Below are 26,613 nucleotides of genomic sequence, written 5' to 3'. Positions count from 1 at the left end.
ATACAGGCTATTTAAGGAAATACATAATGAAGGGTAGCTGACATAACTGGTTCTCAAATTAAAGTGAAATCTTTTGTGGAAAAATCATTTAACCTTGTAAAGGGATCCCAGTTTAATCATGTAGATAATCATTAAAGTTGAGAATAACAAGTAGGATGGATAGAGCTGCCCCTAGTTTAGGTACATAATGCTGCAGTAAACCCTAGTGAGTTGTGCAGGTGCTCTTTTCTTAATTGATCAGTGATCAGTGATAACCTTTATTTATTGCTAATTACATAAACATTGTTTTATTGTCTTTAAAGTGAACTGCATGAATCTGGTCTAAGGCCTGCCTGCCTATTAAGGCTGGATGCCACAATTGATGAATAACGTGGGAAGCCTAGACTATGATATGGCTGCAGCGAACCCATGATATTAATTAGTTTAAATTTTTATTTTCAGTTGTGGGAGGAATAACATATGCAGATAGTGTGCAGTTTGCCTCAAACACTGTCAATTGTACTTCAACAATTCAGGCAGTTTATTTCAGTCCTGAGTTATTCTTTAAAAAGGACTGCCAATTATGTTGAACTTCATAAAATTGATAGATTTTGTGAGGTTTCATTTTACTGAACTTTTTAATGGTGCCTTATTACAGTGTATTTTCACAGTCGTATAGGGACTACAATTATACCCTTATTGTCCTGCTACACATAACTTCCCTCATGTTGTTTCTTTGATGATTCACATTTAGTTATAATACATACACATTTTCCACTTGTCCTTTTCAGATCCAGTCAGTGGATTAAAGCAAAAATTTGTGAAATTGTGCTTTGTTAAGGCAGATGAACCTTTTTGGAACCTTAAAGTTATAATGAGAATAACAGAGAAGAAAACTGTATGAATAATAATTAAAAGAAATCCCCAAAAATTCAGTTGTAAATATGGAAGAAAGACATCAGAACAAGGCCAAGCAGGCATCTCTCCACTTTTACTGCATTGTCTCTAGTCACAGAGAAAATCAGTTCAGCTGGGACTCATCTCATCTACCTTCAGCTGTCTAAAACTTAGTTTTCTAAATCTAAGCTTTCTCAGTTTAAGCTCTGGTACAGGAGACTGTTACCTCTAGGAAAATGTTCATCCCAGCTATATTCATGTTGTCTCTACAACTACAAAACAGGGAAAGCAATACTTAATTTATCTAACCATTTCCTACTTTGTTCACAACAATGATGATTGCACTTAACAAACAAACAAAAACCCAAACAAAACCTATTGAACTTTTTGGATCAGTTTAGTGTCTATGCTACTGTAGAATGAAAAGACACAGATAAAGCATGTTGTATAATTATGCCTAATACAAATCAGCCATCACAGACACTATTATAATACAAATAAAGAAAAACCTCCTGTCATGTATTTCACCTTTCTATATGGATAAAATAGAAATATCTATACATTGAAATAACATACAATGAAAGTGATGAGTGGCAGGGGAGTAATGCAGAACTGGTTTCTGAAACTCCAAGAAAGGAGGTTGTCATGGAAACAGTCAGGTTAGAAATCTTTTTGTTGCTACAATTTTATCTAGCTACTGCTTAGTCTTGATGTTGTTTTAATAAATTAATCTTCCTCAAGTCATTAATGATTTATTTTTCTCACAATAAGGTGCTACATTAAGAACTTTTCAGATGCAAGACAATGATTAATGACATATTCATCTATAGTGAAATATACAAAAATGAAAACTTCAATTTTACTCCTACACTCATCTAGCTAAAAGATTAAAAGAGAAAGGTGAGTAAAAGTTAGTCAGTCTTTCCATAAAAGGCTATCATAGCATTCTAGACAATGTTTTATCTACAGTGAACCAAAGGAAGAAAACATGTATAAAAGGTTCCCCAAAATCTTAAATCCTTAAATTATTTGTCCTATATGAATACAACAGGTGGAAAGATCAGCTAACAGAATAAAAAAAAAATACCCAACACCCCCCCCCCCCCCCCCCCCCCCCCCCTTGCTAATGAGCCTGCTTGCAGGGAACAGACTTTTAATTAGTCTGCATGAGCATACATGATACATGAAACACACCAGATTTTCTAGATGTTAATTAATATCAAACAAAAGAAGTGTTAAATACCATTGGGAGAAAAATGGAAAGGGCAAGAGGTGGCACATCTTCAGGAAACAACCAGAAGCAACGATATAAAACAAACTTAAAAGCAAAAAAAAAATTAATAGTGTTTCAATAAGCTACATAAATAGTCAAAATGACAAAAAACGTGAGGGACAAATAAGAACAACCTGAAGACATAGCCACATGAAAGAAAGAGAATGTACCATGAAGCTACAAGGCAGTAAAATACACAGGCAATGAATCCATGGGTTTTGAAAGCACGCATGTTATTTTTTGGAACAAAAGCAGATCTAACACTCTCCACTGACACTTTTTTTCCTGCTACAAGTGCTGATCAACTGATAACTAAAAGGTTTTGTGGACACAATCTTAACAGATCTTGGAGCACAACATAGGTTCTGATGCTGTCCTTTAGGGCTTCCTTGTCAGTTATCTGCCCTTCAGTTTTCTTAACAGACCGTGTGGAGAATTACATGCAGTCTGTATTGAGACACCATCATGTTAGCTCCAATATCACTATTAAATTGAATATCATGTATTAGCTGTGTATATATCATCACTGAAATTTCCTCTGCCATTTTTTCCATTGATGAAGACAGCATTATGTTTCACTTCCATTACACTGAATTTGGAATACAAATTAATCAGTACTATCAGTCTATATGTTTCTAATGAAAAAGATCACATGGGGACACTGAGTGATGGAAAGAGACATACAGCTTGTCCCTATCATGTTTTCCTTAGTACTTTTAATTCTGGATGGAGATTTTCTCTGCTTCAGTGAAAGAAGCTAAAGTTTCTTCCTATAGAATTGATGGAAAACATCTTTCCATGAGGTATTATTTAACAAGGCAAGACTTCTTGTTGTGTTGGAACATGGATTTCAGACTCCTCAGAATTCCTTGCTTTTCCAGTGCTATCTTCCAAGCACATCTACTGTAGGTGTAGCCCTTGCCTCTATCAAAGTACTGAGTAGAAAGTTTGCCTAGGGCCTTTCCACCCTGCTTATAGGGCTTATTGTTACAGTGATTTCACCATGTTTCAGGAATCTTAAACAGAATTCCTCATGTTAATTATATCACTGGCTAACCTGGATTTAAATATTTTAAAACTTCTTGCTACAAACTTTGTCCTTAGGTGCAAGATATACTCGGGGAGGTTAAAGTACTGAAGGTTTCTATTTTCACTTTTCATTAAATCTCCTGATCCCCAAGACTGGTGCTTGTGGCTGTGTGGTGGGTTTACTTTGGATAGCTGCCAGACCCCCACCCAGCTTCTTTCTCACTCCCCTTCCTGAACAGGACAGAGGGAGAAAATAAGATGAAAAACCTCATAAGCTGAGGTAAAGACATGAAGGAGATCACTTACCAGTGGCATCATGGGCAGAACAGATTCAGCTTTGTCTTGGTTTTGGCTGGGGTGAGCAAGCGGCTGTGTGGTTCTTGGTTGCCAGCTGGGGTTAAACCATGACAAACTTGAAGAAAAGTAATTTATTTTTTTGCCAGATAAAAATGGAGTGGTGAGAAACAAAGGTGAAAAAATAAACCACTTTCCACCTAAACTCCATCCCTGCCATTCTTTTTTCCAGTCTCAGCTTCACTTTTTTGTTCCTGACTTGTCTACCTTCTCCCACTAAACGGCACAGGGAAATGGGGAATGGGGGACTGTCAGTCCATAACAGCTCCTCTCTGCTGCTCCTTCCCTCTCACACTTTCTCTGTGCCAGTGTGGGTCTTTCCCACAGGCTGCAGTCCTTCAGGATAAACTTGCTCCAGCATGGGTCCCCTCCAGGCTGAAGTCCTTCAGGAAAAGACTGCTTGTACATGGATTTCCTCTCCACAGGCCTCAGATCCTGTCAGGAGCCTCCTGCAACATGGGGTATCTACAGGCTGCAGCTTCCTTCAGGGCACATTCATCTGCTCTGACATGGAGTCCCCCACAGGCTGCAGTGTGGGTATCTGCTCCACTGTGCTCCCGCATGGGCTGCAGAGGGACAACCTGCTTCACCATGGTCTTCACTGTGGAGTTGCACAGGAATCTCTACTCTGGTGCCTGAAGCACCTCCTGTCCCTCTTTCTTCTCTGATATCAGTGTCTGCAGAGTTGTTTCCCGCATATTTTTTCTCCACTCTCACTCTTCTGTGTACCATTTTATACTTTCTTGAATATGTTTTCCTGGAGGCACACACACACACACACAGGCACACACCCCCACCCCCACCCCCCCCTGAGCTGTGGGGCCAGCCGTGCCCTGCAGGGGCCGGTTGGAACCAGCTGGAACTGGCTATGCCTTGCCCGGGGCAGCCCTGGCCGCCCCTCACAGGGGCCACGCAGCTCCCGCTACCAACACCTTGCTGTGGACGCTCAATACACTTTGCACAACAAAATCCTTTAAATCACTCTGTCCTAGATATCTAAAACATGACCACTCAATTTGGTGTGCCTCATTTAGTTTAGCTTTTTCAGTGTGTGTATAATGATAAGTTCCAAAGTCATGACCCTTCCTCCATGAGACTGGGGATTTGCCTGTCCACAAGAAACTCATGTGCCTGGAGATGCTGGTCACACAGTGCCAATGTCATCCACTCTGTCCACAACAGTCCATATATCAAGTGGGAGGCAGAGATCACTTTTCCAGAAGTTACTCTTTTAGAAAGGTGTTGATATAGAAGTATATACCTTTTAGAAAGGTATACCTATATAAAGGTATATAGATAGACAGATGGTGTTCAGATGGTATATTCTATACCCCTCAAGAGAAAGCCCTATAAAAGGATGCAGCCTTGGCATTATATATAAATATATATATATTCTCTTGAATAAATTCACTAGTGGTAATCATATGGCATTATCCAGCAATAATGTTCATCAGCTAAATGGAAATACTGTTATCTAAAATGCTAAAGTTCAAATATAATGCTTGTAAAATCTCTTGTTTAAGGTCATCAGAGTACACCAAAAGCCATACGAGCAGTAACCAGTCACCCAAAATATCTTATTATGAAATTACTTGTCAGTTAAACACTTTCAAAAGATGGTTACAGTATTCACCTGAAAGCCATGCATATCTTCTACAGAGAGAGAAAAGAAACTGCGTAATGATGATATACAATATCTAAAGACATTGTCCAATCCATTTTATCCATTTAATGTTACTCTTTGTCCTATTTCTTATCTTGAGATGCAAAAATAATTTGTACTTTATCACAAAAGCAGAGTCGCAAGGGTCCATTACTATAAGTAACATATAGCTTTTGATGGTTGGGGTTCATATGTTGTCATACAAAATTAGATTATAGAAATTTAACACACACCCCCAGACAAATCTGATAACAACCAAACCCGAGTGCTTAAAAGGCAAGAGTTTTCTCTGGTTATGTATTTTTAAAAGTTAAGACTCTATTTATGTCAGGTTTCCAGCAATGCTGAGATATATTTATCTGAAATAATGAACTATATGATTAAATGATTAAATGACCTCATTTCATCCTATTTAGTGACAATATCTTATCAACAGCAGGATGGAGTATTGGAATAATTTCTAAGAAATATATCTCAGCTGTACCATACAGAATCTTAATGAATTATTTTTAAAGCTGCTGAAAGGAGATTTTTCATATGAAAATAACAGTTTTAGCGTTAAAGTTGAAAACATATTAAGACAATTAACTGCTTGACAGTGACTAATAAATCATAAGGTATATTTTCATAATATTAGCACATACAAGTTTAGAGAGTATAATTTAGATTTGCTAAATATGTATAGTTATTCTGATTTCTGAGCGAGGAAGAACAATCTATGATTTTATCATTCTGAATTCTATGATTCCATGATTCTGTGATACTATGATTCTATGAACTCCCTCTCCTGGTGAGCAGCCCTGGAGGACTAGTGGATGACGGAAAGGCTGTGGATGGTGTCTACCTGGACCTTAGTAAAGCCTTTGAATTGTCTCCCACAGCATTCTCCTGGACAATCATGGCTTGGACAGGTGTACTTTACACTGGGTAAAAAGCTGGCTGGACAGCTGACCCCAAGGAGTGGTAGTAAATGGAGTTACATCCAGCTGGCAGCCAGTCACAAGTGGTGTTCCAAATGACTCAGTATAGGGGTCAGTCCTGTTTAATATCTTTATCAATGATCTGGACAAGGGGATTGAGTGGACCCTCAGTAAGTTTGCAGTTGACACCAAGTTGGGGTGGAGTGTTGATCTGCCTCAGGGAAGGCTCTGCAGAGGGATCTGGACAGGCTGGACTGATGGGTCAAGACCAGTTGTAGGAAGTTCAACTAGAAGTTCTGGGTCCTACACTGGGTCACAACAATCCCTTACAATGCTACAGGGGTTGGGGAAGAGTGTCTGGTAAGCGCCTGGCAGAAAAGGAGCTGGGGTGCTGGTTGACAGCTGGCTGATATGAGCCAGCAGTGTGCCCAGGTGGCCAAGAAGGCCAACGGCATCCTGGCTGGTATCCAAAACACTGTGGCCAGCAGGACAAGGGAAGTATTTGTCCCCCCGGACTTGGCACTGGTGAGGCTGCACCTCAAATCCTGTGTTCAGGTTTGGGCCCCTCACTACAAAAAAGACACTGAGGTGCTGGAGTGTGTCCAGAGAAGAGCAATGAAGCTGGTGAAGGGTCTGGAGCACAAGACTTATGAGGAGTGGCTGAAAAAACTGGATTTGTTTAGCCTGGAGAAAAGGAGTCTCAGGAGGGACCTTATTGCCCTCTACAGCTGCCTGGAAGGAGGTTGTAGGCAGGTGGGAGTCGGTCTCTTCTCCCAGAGAACAAGCAACAGGATAAGAGGAAACAGCCTCAAGTTGTACCAGGGGAGATTTAGGCTGGATATTAGAAAAAAATTCTTCACTGAAAGGGTGATCAAGCATTGGAACAGGCTGCCCATGGAGGTGGTGGAATCACCATCCCTGAAAGTGTTTAAAAAATACGTAGAAGTGTTTTTTAGAGTCATGGTTTAGTGATGGACTCAGCAGTCCTGGTTTAATGGTTGGACTTGATGATCTCAAAGGTCTTTTGTAACCTAAAGGATTCTATGATAATCCTGCTTCTCAAGGATGGAAGAACTGTATACATAAGTTTGAAAACTAGAACTAAAAAGGGCCATTTTTTGGTAATTTTAATTGACTGTAGAATACAGAAGTATTCATGGTAGGTCTGGGTAACTGTCTAGAGAGACAAGGCACACCTAATCTGGCACCAAGGATGCAGGTGAAGATAAGAGCTAGAATTCAGATTTGGAAGAGCAGAAGCCACAACTCAGAAACCTCAGCTCAAAACTTTCTGCCATCATCAGTGTTCTGCAGTTTATTTTAGCAGAAACAATTCTCTGACTAACTTGTGGTATTAAATATATTGGATAAAAATCACTCTGGAGCAATGTAGAACTTGCAACAGATTTCCTAAATCAAAGTTCATTGCTTTAGCCCTCAGGCCATCCTTCCTTTCAGCTTTTATAGATGAAGATTTTTCTTATTTGTTTTCCCTTAGCTTCTAAAATGTGGGTTTTCTTTCTGGAATAATAATAAAAAAAATAATAAAATTTGCTGTCATATTTAACTCTATCAAGTCAGTTGCATTTTTGACACCGGATAGGTGGATGAAAAAGGAATCCAGCATACTTTGCCCAAAATTAAAGTTTTCCAAATATAAGAGTTCTATTTAAGATTGTATGCGCTTCTCTATTACTCAGTATTGAGTTATAGTCCATTATATTTAAATATTTCATCAGTGTGCAGTAAGTGTGTATTTATTCCAGCTACATCCTGCTTTAAAAATAATGTAAATATTTATTACAAATTATTGAAGGTCTTGGGCTAGGAATGTCTATGCCATGACATTTGTTCTTTAAATTTTGGTTTGTTACAGTCCTAAGCATACTCCGAAGACAGAGAGAAATACAGATATACATATAGTTTTAAAAATACATTTTTTTGAAATGTCTTGACTTTTTTGACAGAACTGCCTTCCAGCAGGTCAACCTGTAGCCTGTACTGGTGCATGGGGTTATTCCTTCCTAGGTGCAGGACCTTACACTTGCCTTTGTTGAACTTCATTAGGTTCTTCTCCACCTAACTCTCCAGCCTGTCCGGGTCTCACTGAGTGGCAGCGCAGCCTTCTGGGGTATGAGCCGCTCCTCCCAGTTCTGTATCACCAGAAAACGTGCTGAGGGCACACTCTGCCCCTTCATCCAGGGCATTGATGAGTAAGTTGAACAAGACTGGACCCAGTACTGACCCCAGAGGAACACTGCTAGCTACAGGCTTCCAACTAGATTATGCGTCACTGATCATAACCCTCTGAGCTCTGCCATTCATCCAGCTCTCAGTCTACCTCACTGTCCACTCATCTAATCCACACTTTCTGTCCCTTTTCCTACATCCTGTATACTTCCTTATTCTGTTGGAGTTTTGCCAGAAGCTCCTTCCTCATCCATGCAGCCCTCCTTCCCCCTTTGCTTGATTTCTTACTCATAGGGAATCACTGATCTTGAGCTTGGAGGTAGTGATGCTTGAATACTAGCTAGCTCTCTTGGAGCCTACTACCTTCTAGAGCCCTAATCCATGGGGTTCCTCCAAGTAGGTCCTTGAAGAGCACAAATTTAGCTCTCCTGTAGTCCAGGGTTGCAATCCCACTTGTTTTCCTGCTTCCTCCATGCAGGATCCTGAACTCCACCATCTCATGGTCACTGCTGACAAGGCTACGCCAACCTTTACATCCCCAACCAGTCCTTCTCTGTTTGTGAGTACAAGATCCATGAGCACACCTCGCCTTGTTGGCTCCTACACCACCTGCTCCAAAATGTTATCATTAATACTCTTCAGGAACCTCCTGGACTGTGTGTGCCTAGCTGTGTTGTCTTTGCAGCAGATATCAGGGTTGTTGAAGTGCCCCATGAAAACCAGGGCCTGTGATCATGACGCTATCTCTAATTACCTGTAGAAGGCCTCACCGACTTCCTCTTCCTGATCAGGTGGCCTGGAATAAACACCCACAACAATGTCCCCGGTGTTAGCTTGCCCCTTAATCTTTACCCATAAGTTCTTGACTCATTCTTCATCCACCCCTAGGGAAAGCTTGATACATTCCAGTTGCTCCCCCACAGAAAGTGCAACTCTACCACCTCTCCTTGCTGTCCTGACTTTCCTAAGAATTACATAGCCACCCGTGACAGCATTCCAGTCACATTAGCTATCCCACCATGTCTCTGTAATTGCAATGAGATCATGGCCCTACAACTGCACCCAGAACTCTAATTCTTCCTGTTCATTCCCCATGCTGCATGCATTGGTGTACAGACATTTCCGAAAGGTAATCAAGCATGCAGGTTTCCCAGGAGGGGTGCAAAAGGATCCATCATAGCCACACATTCTTGCAAAGGCTGACTTCTGGTACTCATCTTGGAAGCTAGCTAAAGAACACATATTGCTGCTCTGGTTAGCCTTGCTTATTCCCCAGTTGGATGTGATGGTGTGAGCACTGCCACTTTGGACTGTGCCCCCTGAGAATTTCAGTTTAAAGGCCACCTCACCAAGCTGGCCAGCCTGCTGCCAAAGATTCCCTCACCTCTTTTAGACAGATGGATTCCATCCCTCCTTAAACAGGCTATAGTCAAAGAGTGTCCCATTGTCATAGAAGCCAAAACCCTCACAATGGCACAAGCCAAAAAGCCAGGAGTTGATGTGCATTATAATTCTGGCTGCACCCTTTCCTCTTTCTGGTAAAATGGAAGGAAAAATAACTTGGGCACTAAATTTTTCACTTGCACCACCTAGGCTTTATAGTCTTCCTTGATTCTGCCCAGGTTCTGGCTTGTTGTGTCATTCATGCTGACATGGAAGAGTAGCAGTGTATAGTAGTCTGCGCTCTTGCCAGGTTGCGGCAGTCTCTTGCCAACATCTCAGATCTGAGCTCCTGGAAGGCAGTACACCTCATGTACACCTCAGTACACCTGTCAGGCCAGCAGATGGGTGCCTCAGTGCCCCTTAACAGGGATATTTCTTTCTGTGGTAACCACAGTGTGCTGCTAATGTAGTTTCCCTGTGCAGACATTGCTTGTGGGTAGCTAAAGGTTCATATCTGTTCCTGGTTGTGATGCAGGAGGTTGGAGACTGAAGCAGAGTCCTGCTTTTGTGGGTCACTAGGGTTCGAGATGCCACATTCTCTGTGGTGTCTGCTACAGGAGCATGGTTCTGAAACCACCTGTCTGTCTCCATCTCTGTCCCTCTAATACCATGCAAACTTGTATCTGTTTCCTGCAACCCAACCACCTGTCATAACAGATCAACCTGCAGGTACTTACCTTCTCTCCAGGGGAAGCGTCTGGGTACTCATTACAATCTATCCCCTGTACTGAAGTCTCCTTCCTTACTGCTTCTGTTTGAGGGGAAGCATCAGACATCACAGGGGCTTCCTTTGTGTATACACTGGCTTTAACTCTGAGGTGAGTGCCCACCACCCTGGCAGAGACCTTCCCTGGGCTGCGGGCCTACAAGCAGGGTGCTTGGCCCTCCCGCACGTCTGTGCCAACTGCCGCGCCACGCCAGTCGCAGCGCTCCCTGGGGCCATTTCACTCTCCTGCGGTTGCACCTGGCAGTGCCCAAGCCTCCCCAGCCTCTCCCATGGGAGCTGCCAGCTCCTGGCGGGGTCCCAGCTCTTGCTGGGGTTTCCCTGGCTCCAGGAACCTCCTGTACACCTTGATCGAGCGCTCAGCCACAGAACTTACTGCTGTTGCCACTTCTGCATGCCTTGCCTTACTACAAATTTCAAATTACTAATACTTGTCATTTTGGCATCATAAATAGCTAAAACTTATCACTAGGGGTGTTCATCATACTTTACTAGTTTATGTTAACATGCACAGGCTTACCAGTTGCACAGGCTTACCAGTTTACCTGATTTCAATTGAGGCACAACAGATACGAAGATTGATGAGCTAACTTTTCTTTATCTTTGCACTTTATTATTTCTTACACTTAAAGAGTGAGGTTGAATTCATTTAGCTGAAGAAAACACATGCCCTTCCTTATAAATACCTTTTGAAAAACTGTGAATTTCTTCAAAGATATATATTATGGTTTTTTTAGAAAGCATTGGGAATTAAAATAATTTTGTATTTTTGTATGAAGCTTAAAACATGATTTGACAAAAGATGTACTGTATGAACAGTCAATAAATTAAATCAGTACTTCCATATTTGTGCTACTGTTGTGACTGTAGAACTTTTTAGTGCATCAGTGAATCCAAGCTAGGCTAATCTCTTGAGCCATCAGAATTATTAATACTGAGGTTCAGCTAACAGTAGCAAAGTTTTCAGAGTTAATCTAGTATCCTGGCATTTAGGTGGAAAAGACACACCTACTCATATTTTACAGAGAACGTTTTCTGCACATATGAGATATGAAATGTGAATCAGTAAAACAAAATTCAGTAAAAATGGTAAAAATTTCAAATTTCAGTAACAGGAAATTATTGCCATAAAGAGGGCAGAATTGTATCTTCAAAAATCAGAAGCATATTTTAACAATTTTAATTTATTAATTACTGTCATGCTTTAAATCTGTTGATTTATCTTCTTTACTTAAATATTTTTATGCAATAAATTATTTTCCACAGCTGCATTTAGATTTTTGTGATGCTTATCTTACTATTTTAAGGCTATTAAAATAATTATTTTGTTACAGATAAATAAAAATTATTCTGGAATTATTCACTGTTGTTTTAATGACCATGTCGAGCACAAACATCTCAGCAATTAGTTTTTATTTTTACCGTTCCTATTGAGGTTTCCTATTGATTTATGCTTTATTTAATAGTGAAAGAAATGAAGAAAATGCTTGCAATTTTTTGAATGGCATCAAGTTCTCTTATTTTTATGATTGATGTAAATAAGTTTTTTCACTAATATTCTATAGAGTCATTAAAATGAGATAGACATATCATAAATAATTCAGAAATAGAAAATATATTTCACATGCTTAGTAAAAACTTGAATAAATTTTTAAAAAATTCTCAAAATAAAAAAAATACTTGCACTCATGGAAAATTGAAGGTGCTGTGCTAAATTCAAATACTTCTGTCTTTTAAAACATAATATAAACGTACCTACACAGTGAAGAACATCAGTGTTGTAAGAAAATTCTCGTTTTGGAGGCATCCAACAGTATTCATTCAGTAGTTCCTCTGTACTAATTACAAAAGCGTGCAATGTTACTGTGCCTTAGTTTCTATTAACACACAGACTATTGATGGAAAAAAAAAACAACAACCAACAACTTTTGAGTTTCCAGTGATGAAAATACTGAGGTCTTCACACTTGCATTTATGACAATTTCTAAAAATATAGACTGTCTTGGAAAGTTCATACAGACATAAATATGGCAGACTGGAACCTGGTCTGTTGGAGGATTGACCTGGTAAAACAGAGGTCCCATTGCTCATTTTACATGCATTTCCACTTAAAACTCTAATAAATTTAAAGTGGAAGACCACAAATATCATCCAAAAGCAGTTTGATCAGTCTATACATCTTCTCTAACAACGGAATTTTCTTAACTCCAGCCAATGGCAATGTATTAGTAGCTCTGCACTTCTTAAACATAGTATTTCATAAAGACACAATATCTGAAAAAGCTTATTTCAATATCATAAGCAGTGTAACTATTATCATAGCTTTCTTGTTGGGTTAATGAACCTTGCTTTTTAATCTGGCTAATTAGCTTGCTTTCTTCAGATCAAACCAAATGTCTGCACCACACAGTACAGTGAAGAATCGAGCCTTTCTTCCATCACGTTCTCATTCCCATTGGGGCAGCTAGGCATTTCCAGATACATTATGTATCATGTGTAACCACATAAGTTTTTGAAAATACACATATCTCTTAATAATCAAAATTCCTAGTATTACATCCACTTTGCATAAAGAAACTGTAGGATAAAAGAACGTACAAAACCTCTTTCCTTTCAAAACATACAGGTTTGCTATTTATGCAGCATGTCTTCACTATTAAGCCAAGCCAAGATCATTCATTAAGCTATTTTCACCCACTGCTAATACAAAACCCTTCAAGAGTCCTTCCAGATTTATCTTAGCTTAGAAGTAAGAGCTTCTGAAGGGAAAATTAAAAGGAAATTCATCCTTTTCATTCCAAATTGTACATCAAGATAACTTATGCTTTCATATCCCTGAATAAATGGCATTGCTGTTATGGTATAATTTGAAGAAAGTCACTTATTAAATTCTAATGTATATACATTGTAGTGTATTTGATAATATTGAGAGGTCTAATTTGGAAGACATCACCATGCACCAAAAAATAAGATGTAGCCAGAGACTGTCAGACAAAAGTGGCCAAAGCAGAAAAGTGGAAAGATAACAGCCATCTACCTAATGAATAAAAATGTATTCCGAATAAAAAAACAGGAAGTGAAATAAGAAGTTATTGGTTGTCTAGTCAAGCAGACAGTTGCAGGTACAAGTATTTTCATTTAAAAGAAATTGATCATTAGGGCATATCCAAATTCCCTGTGCTCCCTTGTGTTTTGTTATTGAATATGTGTGATCTGTCTGACATTTTCATTATTTATTTATTTATTTACTGTTACTTACCTGCTAAAAGCCAGCAACTACAGATCCTCTGATAAACAAAACATAATTTTTTTCAGAAATGCAATATAAGATTGGTTGTCAATGAAAGCATGGAGGCATAAATTGTCTTTTTTCACTTAAGGATCAGCTGAAGTTATCTGTCTTATCTATTGAAGTGATACTTGTTGTAGAACAAACTAGCAGTTAAAATATCCAGTAATGTAGTGACTTTTGTTTTCAGTCAATTGACAGACATTATCTATTCAATCATTGCAGTATTTTTGTGATATGGTTACATTTGTTTATCTATACCTTCAACTAGAGAATATAAACTGGGATAATTAATTTACCCAAGGGCACAAAGGGAATCTATCACATTTAGATCAAAATTATGCCTTTGTCAGCTCTTTGTTAGGTATGCACATCACTACACAATTTTCCCTCTCTCTAATTCAGCTTGCTGTTATATTAATGATGTAGCTGCAAATAGTAAAACATTTTAACTGTTTTGAAAAATAACTGATCATTTCTACAAATAACCTCTGGTTTACTGTGAGTTACTTGATCCTTTGATGGTGATGAAGAACTGCTACTATGGGCAGTGTTTTAGTAGAGTCAAAAAAATGAAACTTGGAGTTTCTAGTGTATATGAGTTCCTGACATAAACCTTGTTGTTCCAGATGAATACATGGATTAACCTCAGAGGCACAACACAAAGGAATGAATAGTTACAGACACTCAAACCGCACAGGCACACACACGGTGAATGATAATAAAAATTAATTGGATAACGCCTGTCTACAGAGTGACTGAATTTTCTTTAACAAAAGAAGTACAAATGACCTACTAAGACAACACAAGAACATTTTCCTTTCCCATCATCACTGACACATTCTGCTGCGTGAAAAAGATGTCCTTTCAGACCCGTGGAAGGAGGTGCAGGATGCTTCCATCTAAAACCCACTCTATATAAGAGTGTTAGTGAACATCAGTGAGAGTTAAACGTGGGATAGGAAAGCAGCGCATTGAATGTGAGAATCTCCATCTCAGAACAACAAAGAAGATGATGTTTAATGTTTAGCTACAGCCCTTGATCAGTAAAACTTGAACACATGCCTACATTTGTCCCAATGAAGCAAAAAACACAAAGGCATCATCTTACCTTTGAAGACATAGATCTGTATTGTCTTCAGTTCCCAACTCAGCAGTATACCACTCTTAAAGCATTTAAGGATCTCTTGATGTTAAGTAAGTTAAAAATCAGTTGCTTTGCTTGAGAGGGTTGTTCGGAGACTTGTGTTTCAGTACTCTGACATTTCCAAGATTTTCTGATCACTATTATTTTCTCTTCTAAACACCCCAGTAGTTAGTCTTCTTAGCCCACGACTATATAGAATAAGTTTTTCTGACCTTGTTTTCCACACTAACAGTAAGCTTATAAATGCACGTCAAAACCAAAAACCACTTTAGAATTTATCAGTGATTTCTTATCCATATTTATGAATGAACTTACCAGTTGCTACCCCAGCTTCCTTTGCTCACAATGGATATAGAAAATGGAGAAAGGTGCTGATCCTGGTCAAAGGATTTCTAGGGTCATGAATTTCTAAGCCACCCTTTTCTAGGTTTTCTTAGTCAACATGCACTAACATGCAAAATCCCAAATTATAGAGTGTACATATAATTAACAAAGCAAAACCTTCAACATTATATTTCTTTCTCCCTTTATTTTGCTGGGTCTTTTTACACTGGGTACTTAGTTCAATTACCACTTGGCCTGATCCATCTTGGATGTCCTTTATCTCCTGTACCATATCTTCCAGCATCGTACAGTATCTTGGATACTTAATGGCACCTCAGGTGGGACAAAGTGCACATGCTCAGGCAACCAGGCTGTGGTCACACATAATTTAGAGCAGTGTTCAGTTCTTTTAGGTGTGAGTAATCTGGCCAGCAGAACAGGATTCTAAAGACTGGATTTTGCATTTTTGCTCACTTTCAAAACATTTTGCTGCCAAAACCCTACAGTTTTTTTGAAAGAAAGTGTTGCTGTAATGTGTCTATACAAACAGACACTAAATAATTGGTAATCTCCAGTTCCATCATATTTCTTTACCATTATGTTCCAGTGCTACAAGTAATTTTTAATGTAAGTGATCTATTGTTTATAAAAACCAGTCATAAGCAAATTGTCATGCATATTTATTGATAAAATTTTCCTTTCTATTAGTCTAAATAATTAGCTCTGTACCTTTAAAAATATAAGCAAAATGGTTTCACCATGTAAGACTTTATAGCACCCGAGTAACAAATATAGAACACACACACTATTCCAAACTAGCAATTGTATAAAAGCTATAAATGCTTACCAAAGTGGCAATTACATTTGAAGCCATTTATGCTCTCTTCGCAGGTTCCTCCATTCAAACAGGGTCTGTCTAGACACTCATTCACGTGAACAGAACATGTCTGTCCTGAAATTTTAGATTAAAAAAAAAAAAAAGACAAATGTGCTGATGTGTTCAAATCATAGAGACATATTTGTAATGAAAAAAGACTGGGATTGTCACAGTCTAAATGCTGACACCATTGGTCAAGTTGCATTTAGTGAGTACACAGGGATATTGATAGACATCCTGTGTATCATTAATTTTTCTGCTTCATTGTTTACAGGACAGTCCATTTTGACAGTCAATGTTTGAAGTATGACAATCAGGAAAACAGAAAGCTTTCCTACTGAGATCATGCATAATCCTGGAGCTCTTTTCCATTATACAAAATTACTATATTCAGGCAAGTTTTGTTCAGTTGTGTCAATCATTTTCTTTCATTTCACTTACTGTCTCCTTTGAAAAAGAATGGCAAGTATCATTGCATCTGAAAATGAGGCCAATGCTAATTTATTGACAGTTATATGTAACAGTAGAGTTCAGCCTATGTTCTACAGAAAGTTGTCAGTACTATGATACTAGATATTTTTCTTTCTCCATGTAGTATAAAGAAGGGGGATGATCAAGTCATTGAAGAATGTTTAATGAGGCAAAATACAGGTGAGAGAAAATTAAATAATTAAAACCAAAGGTAGTCAGTATAGTGAAATATGTAGATTTGTAATCTACAATAGCAGTTGCTTTGATTTGTAATGGGAAAAGCTATTTCCAGCCACAGGAATATGGAGGCAAACTGTATGTTCAGTACTTATCACAGGCTAGCAGTCTATGATGCATGCTGGGCTTTCTGCGAACCTCACAGAAGATAAAACCAAAATGAATGCTAAAATTCCTCTGAATTCTTTGCACTGGGGAAAATATTTGGTCTCTTATCTGCAGCACACATACATGACCACTCACACAATTGTATGAAACAAGACCGACAGCTCTCAAAATCTGTATTTTGTGATCCTGCTATATATAAAAGGCCTTCACTGAAGAAGCCCATAGTAGCACCAAGGTACTCTTCCACACATAAACTTATGACAGAGTGGCTCCTATTAGGTGGGGTTTTTTTCCTACCTCTAAATATGCTCCGCATTTTCTATAAGACTTCAAGATATCTGGATGAAATGGGTGAGATACAAGAGAGACCAGGGAAAGTTCAGGTAACTCAGTAAACTAAAAAGCTATCTGTTAGGAGCAGCTGCTGAGTGCTGCTTAGAGTGTGCTGTGGCACCGGTGAGGAATACAGACAGTCAGAACTGGTCAAAATATAAATCCTTTTTTAAGTTCTTTCATTTTTTTAAAGTTTTCTTTGAAGTACTGATAAGGCAACAGCACTATGTGCAACCTTTCTAATCTAATTCTGATATTTTGCTTTCTGTAAGTTTTTTAGTTCAGATCCTTTCTAGTTCAGATCCATTTCCATGGTTATTTCCCTGATTATGGTAGGTTTCTTCTGAGGAAGATAAATGGAAATGCATTGGCATCTGTTCTCTTCTTCTGCATCACAAGTGAAAAGCGGTGCAGTTTCCTCTCAAGTAAATCATCTGGCCAGAAGCCATGGGTAAGTTGCAGCATGTACAAGAAAAACTCCTTGAAACAGATTCTTTCACCTCCTTTGAATTGTTGTGTAGTCCCAATAGAGAAAAGGTTAAAATAAGGCCAATGCAATTCTAAGGGGAATAATAAAATGATATCATCCTTGTTTACTCATGATATTCAATATTTGAGAACTCCTTACTGCCTTTTTGTGAAGATGGCTCTTCTTCCCTCTTGAATCTAAGGCAGCAAATGTTTAATGAACTGGATAGCATCATTATGTTAAGACATGGCTGTAACAGGTATAACTGCAATTGCTTGTGAACTGTTCTTAAGCATTTTCCTTGATTTTCTTTTCTTTTGGGGATAGGAAGTTGGATGTGGCATTCAGCAGGAAAATGAGTCAACTACATGTAGGTTTCTAATCACAGACCTATACTTTAAACTGAACGTTTAGGATGAAAATCAGTTCCCTAAATGTCAGTATTTAATGCTACATAGGATATGCTGTGTTCAGTCTCAAGAAAATAGTCCTTAGGGGATGAAATGGACAATAAACAGAGGCAGTTGCAACAGTTCTTTCACAGTAGCATAAATTGGTCATTCAGGCTGGAAATCCTGATGGGATGGTAAGAAATAAGAGAAAAGAACAAAGACACAAAGGTCAGCTGTCAACTGAGGAGTATTTTCAAAAATGAACAAAAAGTAACATGTATTGGTCAAGGTGAACCCTTTGCAGAATTCAAGAGCAAAATGACACCTGATCAAAAGGTTAATTCTGTGGCCATGTTTTGACTGAACTATATGAAATGATACAATACCTGGGGAGTCCTGAGAGGATGATGAATTAATGAAGGCTAGAGGAATTTGGAACATGAGATGAACATTGGAGCTTTAGCTGTGTTAGGGAGTAGTGAACAAAACCTGATTGTGTGTAGAAAAGGTGAGAAAGGAGTCAAAGCCATTCGTTAGCCCATTCCAAGTCTGACAGGAAGCATAATGATTCTGTCAGTATGAGAAAGGATACAGAACAAAGATAACTTATTTTGCATCTTCGTTTGGAAATAAATAAATATCTGCTATAATGTATAGCTAAAAAAAATCTCACCAGTGGCATCAGAAACTGAATTTCATTTCTGATACCATGCCACTAACCTCAATTATTTTAAGACTTCAATGAGTACAGTTTTTTCTTAATGTATTAATCTATACTGCAACACTCCATAGATTAAAAGATTTAGTTCCAAAGTAGATCGCTAATCCCAAATGCCCAAACTAATACTGTACAGTAAAGAGATAAATGTTATACTTGTTTACCAGAAAATGGTTTCAGGTATTTTGCTTTGATTTACCTATAGCCATGTTAGATGTGTATGAATTCCATTCTTCACTTAGGAGAAGAAAATAGGGGGAAAAAAATCCCTGCTCTGATAACAAAGGTGCTAATTTTATGCTGGAGGCTGTTATTAGAGCTAAATTACTTCAGCTGACAAAGAAGCAATTGCATGTCACTCAGTCTCATCTGAATTATCAAGCACTTAGAATACTTTTCTCGCAACTGATGAAAATGTTTGTCCAAACCACTGATTTACAAGTTGTGCTAGCTAAGGATAATTGCAGAATTGCAGAATTACTTAGAAAGATATCTAACTTTCTGAAATATTTCAGTTGAAAATGCTGTTAACACATTAAATACAGATAGTTCACTGTTTTTTTCGTGACAAACTTGCAATATTGTTGACATACACAGCTATGACTTCAGTTTCTATGCATCTGTATCGCCATTCCTTAAAGATCATTTTTGTTTTCCTTCTAATTTTGCTGTCTAGCCACTGAAATATACACTACTTACAGATATGAAAACCTGATACTATTTTTCATCCAAAAGTTAACAGTGCCATTTTGGCAATTCTGTACATCTCTGAAAATGCTAGGAGAAATGCATTTCTTCCTATGAATCATGTTAAAACTTGGAAAAGCTTTCATATTTCAGTGCAATTTCTGTCAATCAAATGTACATGTAGTGAAAATAAAGGTAATTGCTTTTTGTGTACTGCAGACAATACCTAGCTCTTCTGGTTATGTGCCATAACATGGAGTGCCATTAAACTTTTAGTTGCACCTGAAAATAGGCATATTCCAAAACTACTTGCAAACAGAAATTTAACAATTCATATCCTCAGAGTACAAAGGCAATATATGGACAGGGTTTTTTAAATATTTCAGAGAGCATAAAAGAATCTATGAAACTACTCTGAGACCACATTTTCTGAGTATTTGAGACATGAAAAAAGCTGGACACGTACAGAGAAGCCAGTTTTTTTCCAGTACACAGCTAATCCCAACTATGCATTTGAGATGGATGATGAAAACCTTCTTTGAATATCAGATAAAAATCACTATTTGGCTACAAATTAATTTCAACATCAAAGTATGTTAATATATATTTTTCCTGTGTTTATACTTTTAAGGTTAATATTAATATATCACATCCAAAAATAATTACTAGTAAAACATAATATTTAATTAGATCTTTAAGAAATCATAGCTTAGGGGCTGAATTCCTAAACAGTTTATGAGGATCATGTCACCAAATTCTGAAGTATAAAGGGAATGTTAAAAATTACCATGAGTCAACTTTACTTCTATTAACTCTTTATTTGTATGCGTTATCCTGTATAAAACTGCAGTGTTCTTAAAATATATAATGAATAATTACAGCTCCTTAGGAAAGTCTGTCACTTTTGCAAATTGCATGGCCTGATGTTTAGTAGCAACATTTTCTACAGGCATATTGATGATAGATACACAAGAGCGAGATTACTCTGCAAGAGCGCAAAAGTCTTGAGAATACCCTAAGGACCTGAGTAGGTTCATGCTAAAATATTTGGCGAAGTTATTTAGTCTTCCACCAGCATTACTAACATAACTTACTCTGTTTAAAAAATCATGCTTTTTTTAGAAAATGGAGATGTTCTGAAGTTCTCAGGTAAGTATGACTGGGATCAAAGATAGCAAAGAATGAATATAATAGATGAAGTCTCGTTGAATATACTTTCATTTCAAAAGTAAGAGCAATTCTATAAGATGACTAGATTGAAAATTTGCACCTTTCAATAGTTCAAACTTTAAATGTTTTATTTCTGCTTAACTAAAAGAGCTTAACTTCACACTTTATCTGATACTAATGAATTATTTTTAGACTTTTTCAGAATATCCATAACACTGATTTTTTAAATACCAGAATAATTTAAACTTCCTATAATTCCCAAATATAATATTCATACATTAGAATAAAACTGGAATTTATTTGAGAGCTTATTTTCCCAGTGTAGAACACATTTTTTATATATATATATATATATATGTAGCTCTTATTAGTTGCCACCACTATTAACATCTCTGAATTACAAAACACATGCAAAAATGTCAAAATACAAAGTCTCATTTACATAGTTTATACCAACTTTTGTTTTATAGGCAAATGGAATATAAAGTTTGACAATTCAAAGGCAGACACAATGACCACAATTAATAAAAGGTTGTTTAAAATTAGTTTTTTAGCTGTAACTCCTTACTTGAGGAAATACTTCAAGATATATGCTGAATCTTTCTATTCCCACATCAGATGAAAAGGAAAGTATTTTAAATTCCACCTAATATAGTCTTAATGAAATACTGCTGAAAAAATCAGGATGTGTTTGTTTGTTTGTTTGTTTTTAATTCAACTAAGATCTGAAAGAGTAACAATATATTCGAAGGTTGTCTTAACAACACTCCTGCTTTACTGTACCCTATTCTGTAAAAAGTATATAAATATAAAGCATTCAAGCCATGTACCTGAGAACAAAAGGTGTAATATTGTTGTCCTGCCTCCCTGCCTCTGGCCCTGTCTCAAGAATGGACTTGAGACAGCCCACACTTTATGGAATTTTTCTCTTTGGATAGGCCCCTTGTATCTGCATTATAGCTTTGTCTCTGATCCTGTCTCCTGATGCTTTTAACTTGCTTCCGTGGGTGGATCCACTGTTTGCAATGCCTCGGGCTCATCAGGGACACAGTTACCAGCCTTTGGCTCTGCCTGCCCTGTTTAGGTGCTGCATGACTGTGCCTTGCTTAGTGATGGCACTGCCTGCACTGGGGCTACCCTTGGAACCTGGCTTGTGGCTCCCCTCATGAAGCAGTCTTGCTCTCGCTGCTCCCTGTTGGTAGGGTGAATCTTCATTATGCATTAGAGTGCCCATCAGCTGTTCTAGACTTTATTTATACAAGGGGTTAAGCGTTCCTAAACTTACTTGTGTCAAATAGGATTAGTTTTCACACAACTTCAACTATTTTCCTTCAAGGTTTGTTTTTCTTAATGGCATCAGGGATATTATATTTACATCTATCACGGAAGGGTGAAATTCTTTAAAATCATCCAAACATTTTAAAACCAGTGAATAGCTTACTGGAATTACGAACACCTAAATACATCCTTAGATAGACTTCAAACATTACATGGACTTGTCTGATGTATTTGGGGAATAAAAAAGTAAAAACAAAGCATAGAAATTCAAAGTAATAGAACAATATGAAAAATGCCCACATGACATTTTTCTCTTTTGGACAAAAAGAGGAGTACTGAAGAGAGAATAGTGAAGAGCACCATATATAGAACATACTAACGTCAAACTCAAAAAGTCAGTCTAAGGGCTACATTGGTGATGAGCTCTAATACCGTTATTTGTTACTTACACATGGGTAAAGCAATGATGGGTCAGTATCCTGCTATGTGAGATACAGCGTATATTCAAAATAAAAAAATATTCCAAATCTTAACTATACAATCAATAAACTACTAATACAAACCCTCAAGAGAAACCAGTGATGCTATATGGTTGATCTACTTAGAGTTGTCAGCAGTTGTCTCCACAATTGTGCAGACTTCTAAACAAACAAGTTTTAATGAAGGATGTTTTTGGCAAGGATGGCCTTTTTTCAAATACTTCCAACAAGAGCTTCTTTTAAACCAGAAATGAAGCACAGTGGTATTTGGAAATACCAGTCATCATGAAAGCTGGAATAATTTGATGCTGAACAATGAAGTCTTGAGACAGAGTTAACATAAGGGTATGGAAGAAGGGTTAGACTGCAAATTACTTTGAAGGTGAACAGAATGATGATATTTGAAGAACTGAGCCAGGGGAGGGTAATACATAAGATCATCACATGATCAAAAGGATGGGATAATTTTGTTGAAAAATGTATTTAGGCAATTTTAAAGGTCATAGTGCAACCCCCAGGTTTGACATAGGCCAAATTATCTTGTAGGGGGTGGGGAGTGCTCCAGACATCTAAAAAATGTCTTCCTATTAAAGCTTCCATCACAAGTACAGTTTACAGTTCAAAAGGAAAACCTGTGGTAAGTGACGTTTTAAAGTATTTGTTTTTACTGTGCAAATACCCAAGCCCTGGAGTTTTTATGAACTTTTTACCAAATCAGATCACACTTTTCATGTTGACAAATCTCATTACAGTGCCTAAGGGGTCCCTAGCTAATAGAATGTAATGCATTTGAGAAATGCTGATACCCATCAGATCGATCAGTCATCTAGACAGAGACAGCTATGAGTTGCCTATGTAAAACTTTGCTTCTGAAATAAAACCTGGTTCTAATGTTATATCAAAGACTACCCAGGGATTCGTTTATTAGCAGGAAAGAAATCAAGTTAGTGACTGCGAACTCATGGCTTATTTGTAAATCTATGAATCCTAGTACACAAAGTATGATAGTTCCCCAAAGACACAGTGCCCTGAACAACAATAACTTCTGTTTTACTCTTTACTTTGTTTATTATTGTCTTTGATATTTGATCTGAAAGTGATTTTTTTATTTATGAAGAAAAATGAAGTACATCTGGAGTTGTAAGAAAGCTGAATTACAGATAAACAACATAACTAACACACACACAAAAAATAAATTAGTTAAGAAATGTGGTTTTTTTTTTAATATTACACTGAGATACTCTTCATTGATTCATAACATGCAGTTATGACTGAACATCAAATTTGTTCTGTGCTGAAAAATATGCCAGGATCATAAACCCTTGGAGACTATATGAAAATGGAATTGCTAGGGTAGTGATAAGATTTTTGTAAGTTTAAAAAGCTTTTTATTAATTGTTTGTGGTTTATACTTTCTTAAAAATCATTCAGAATTCAATATATTCAGTACATGTGATAATAAGTTACATTAAATAAGTAATATTGTGAAATTTCCTTTTTCTTTGAGTTTGCTTCTATGAAAATGTTATTATATAATACTACACTGGATAATAAAAACCTGTTTTTTAAAAAAGAGTATTTTCCACTAATATATCATTATATCATTTATAAAAGTAAGTCTTCATATTCACAGAGTCACAGAATGGTTGAGGTTGGAAGTGACATCTGAATGTCATCTTGTCCAATCCCCCTGCTCAAGCAGGAACACCTAGGGCTATTTTCCCAGGACCGTGTCCAGATGGCTTTTGAATGTCTCTGCAGATGGAGACTTCACAACCTCCATGACCAACCTATGCCATATGAGTTAACTTCACATTAAAAGGTATTTCCTAATGTTCAGACAGCACTTCTTGTGTTTCAGTGTGTGCCCATTGCCTCTGATCCTGTCACTGGGCACCACTGAAAAGAATCCAACTTCACATTCTTGGCACCCTCCCTTCAGGTATTTACATTCATTGATGAGATACCTCCCTGAGTATTCTCTTCTACAGGCTGACCCTAGCTCCCTCAGCCTTTCCTTATGAGAGAGATGCACCAGTCCTGTAGTTGTCTTTGTGGCCCTTTATTGCACTCTCTGCAGTAGTTCCATGTTTCTCTTGTACTGGGGAGCCCAGAACTGGACACAGTACTCCAGATGTGGCCTCAGTAACAGTGTTGAGTAGAGAAGAACCATCACTTCCTTTGACCGGCTGGCAAAACACCTAATGCAGCCCAGACACTTGCTTTCTTTGTCATAAAGGCACATTGCTGACTCCCATTCAACTTAATGGCCACCAAGATCCCCAGGTTTCTCTCTGCAAAGCTGCTTTCCAGCTAGTCCGCCTCCAGCATGTACTGGTGCTTGATGTTACTCCCCCTCTGATGTAGGACTCAGCACTTCTGTTTCTAGAACTTAATAAGATTAATTTCAGCCTTTTTCTCCAGCCAGTCAAGGTCCCTGTGGATGGCAGCATGACCCTCTGATGTATCAGCCACTCCTCCCAGTTTTGTGTCATCAGCAAACTTGCTAAGGGTACACTCTGCCCCATCAGCCAGATCATGTTGTAAGATGTTAAACAGGACTGGACCCACTATTGATCCCTAGGGTACACAGCTAGTTAGTAGCCTGCAGCTTGACCTCATGCCACTGATCACTACCCTCTGGACCTGGCTGTTCATACATTTTTCAGTTTGTCTCTCTGTCTGCTCCTCTAATCCACACTTCATCAGCTTTTTCATTAAGATATTGTTGGAAACAGTTCCAAAAGCCTTGCTAATGTCAAGGTTGACAATATATACTGCTCTCCCCTCATATACCAAGCCAGTTATTTCATTGTAGAAGTTTATCAAGTTAATCAAATGTGACTAACCCTTGGTGAATCCATGTTCATTATTCCACATGATTTTCTTGTGATTCATGGTTTCCAGGATTAGCTGCTTATCACCTTCATAGAGGCTGAGGCAAGGCTGACTTGCCTGTAATTTTCTAGGTCTTCCGTTTTGCCCTTCTTGAAGACAGAAGTGACATTTGCTTTCCTCGTCTTTAGGCACTTCTCCTAACCACCATGATCAATTCAAGTTTATTGACAGTGACCTTGCAATGACATCCGCTATCTCCTGCAGCATTTGTGGGTGCATCCCACCAAAGCCCATGGACTTATGTATATACAGTTTGCCTAAGTATTTTCTGACCTGAGCTTTTTCCACCAAGGGTACACCTTCCATGCTCCAGACTTACCCTCCACTCTCCAGGTCATTGGATTTCTGAAGGACAGCCTTAAAAGTACAGACTGAGACAAAGGTGGCATTTAGTACCTGTGAATTTTCCATTTCTAGTGTTTTCAAGGTCCCACCTCACTGAGCAATGGGCCCACATTTTCCCTACTCTTTACTTTGTCATTTACCTACTTGTAGAAGTCCTTCTTGTTGTCTTTCACATACTTGTCAGATTCAACAGAATTTGGGCTCTGGCTTTCCTAACCTTATCACTGCATGCTCAGATAATATCTCTCTATTTCTTCCCAAGTTACCTGTCCTTGCTTTCACCTCTGTATATTTCTTTTTTTGGGTTTGAATTTGGCCAGGAGCTCCTTCATCATCCATGGAGGCCTCCTGACATTTTTGCCTGACTTGTGCTCTTTGAGCTGAATCACTCTTGTCCTTGGAGGAGGTGATAGGTGATAGGCTTTCTTGGACATCCCATCCCTCCAGGGCTTTACTCATGGGACTCTTCCAAGAAGATCTAACACCAGCAAAGTACAAAATAAGGGTTGAAGTTTCAGCAACACAATGGAAATATTTTAGATTTTATACAAGTAAGCCAAGTATTTTTTTCTCTTTGCTTGTAGTCAGACATTTAGTTGTGCTATCTTAATGGAATTTAGGCCACCTCAGGGAAAGTTTTCTGTTGGTTACATATTTATTAATAAATGAGTATGAAGAGGAAATGTCTTTTATTAAATGTCTATTCAAATGATCAAGAAATTATATACTTAAATTGAGGACAACAAATCTGCAAATGTATAAAACATACATAAATGTGCTTATATATGTAAATGAATATAAAAGTATTTGAAATTACAAATATTAGTGCCGAAATGTTAGTAGTAAGTATAGCTAGCCAGAATTTATAATGAAAAATTAGCACTGAAGTTATAATTACTTAATAGCTCAGGACTTTGGC

The 26,613-nt window shown here is 37.9% G+C and overlaps 1 protein-coding gene across 5 annotated transcripts in view; it reads right to left on the bottom strand.

Annotated features, from left to right (window-relative positions):
• Positions 1-26,613, bottom strand: part of EYS (eyes shut homolog) — a 1,034,174-nt gene that overhangs the window by 727,452 nt on the left and 280,109 nt on the right. For all 5 annotated transcript variants that reach the window (XM_080388797.1, XM_080388796.1, XM_080388798.1 and 2 more), the window contains one exon: positions 16,080-16,184. In XM_080388797.1, the coding sequence (XP_080244923.1) occupies positions 16,080-16,184 (105 nt within the window). The remainder of the gene's footprint in view (positions 1-16,079; positions 16,185-26,613) is intronic.

This window comes from Falco punctatus (genome assembly GCF_963210335.1).
Source record: "Falco punctatus genome assembly, chromosome: 5".
NCBI lineage: Eukaryota > Metazoa > Chordata > Aves > Falconiformes > Falconidae > Falco > Falco punctatus.
The sequence above is the reverse complement of the archived record's forward strand: the minus strand, read 5'-3'. Positions and strand labels throughout refer to the sequence as shown.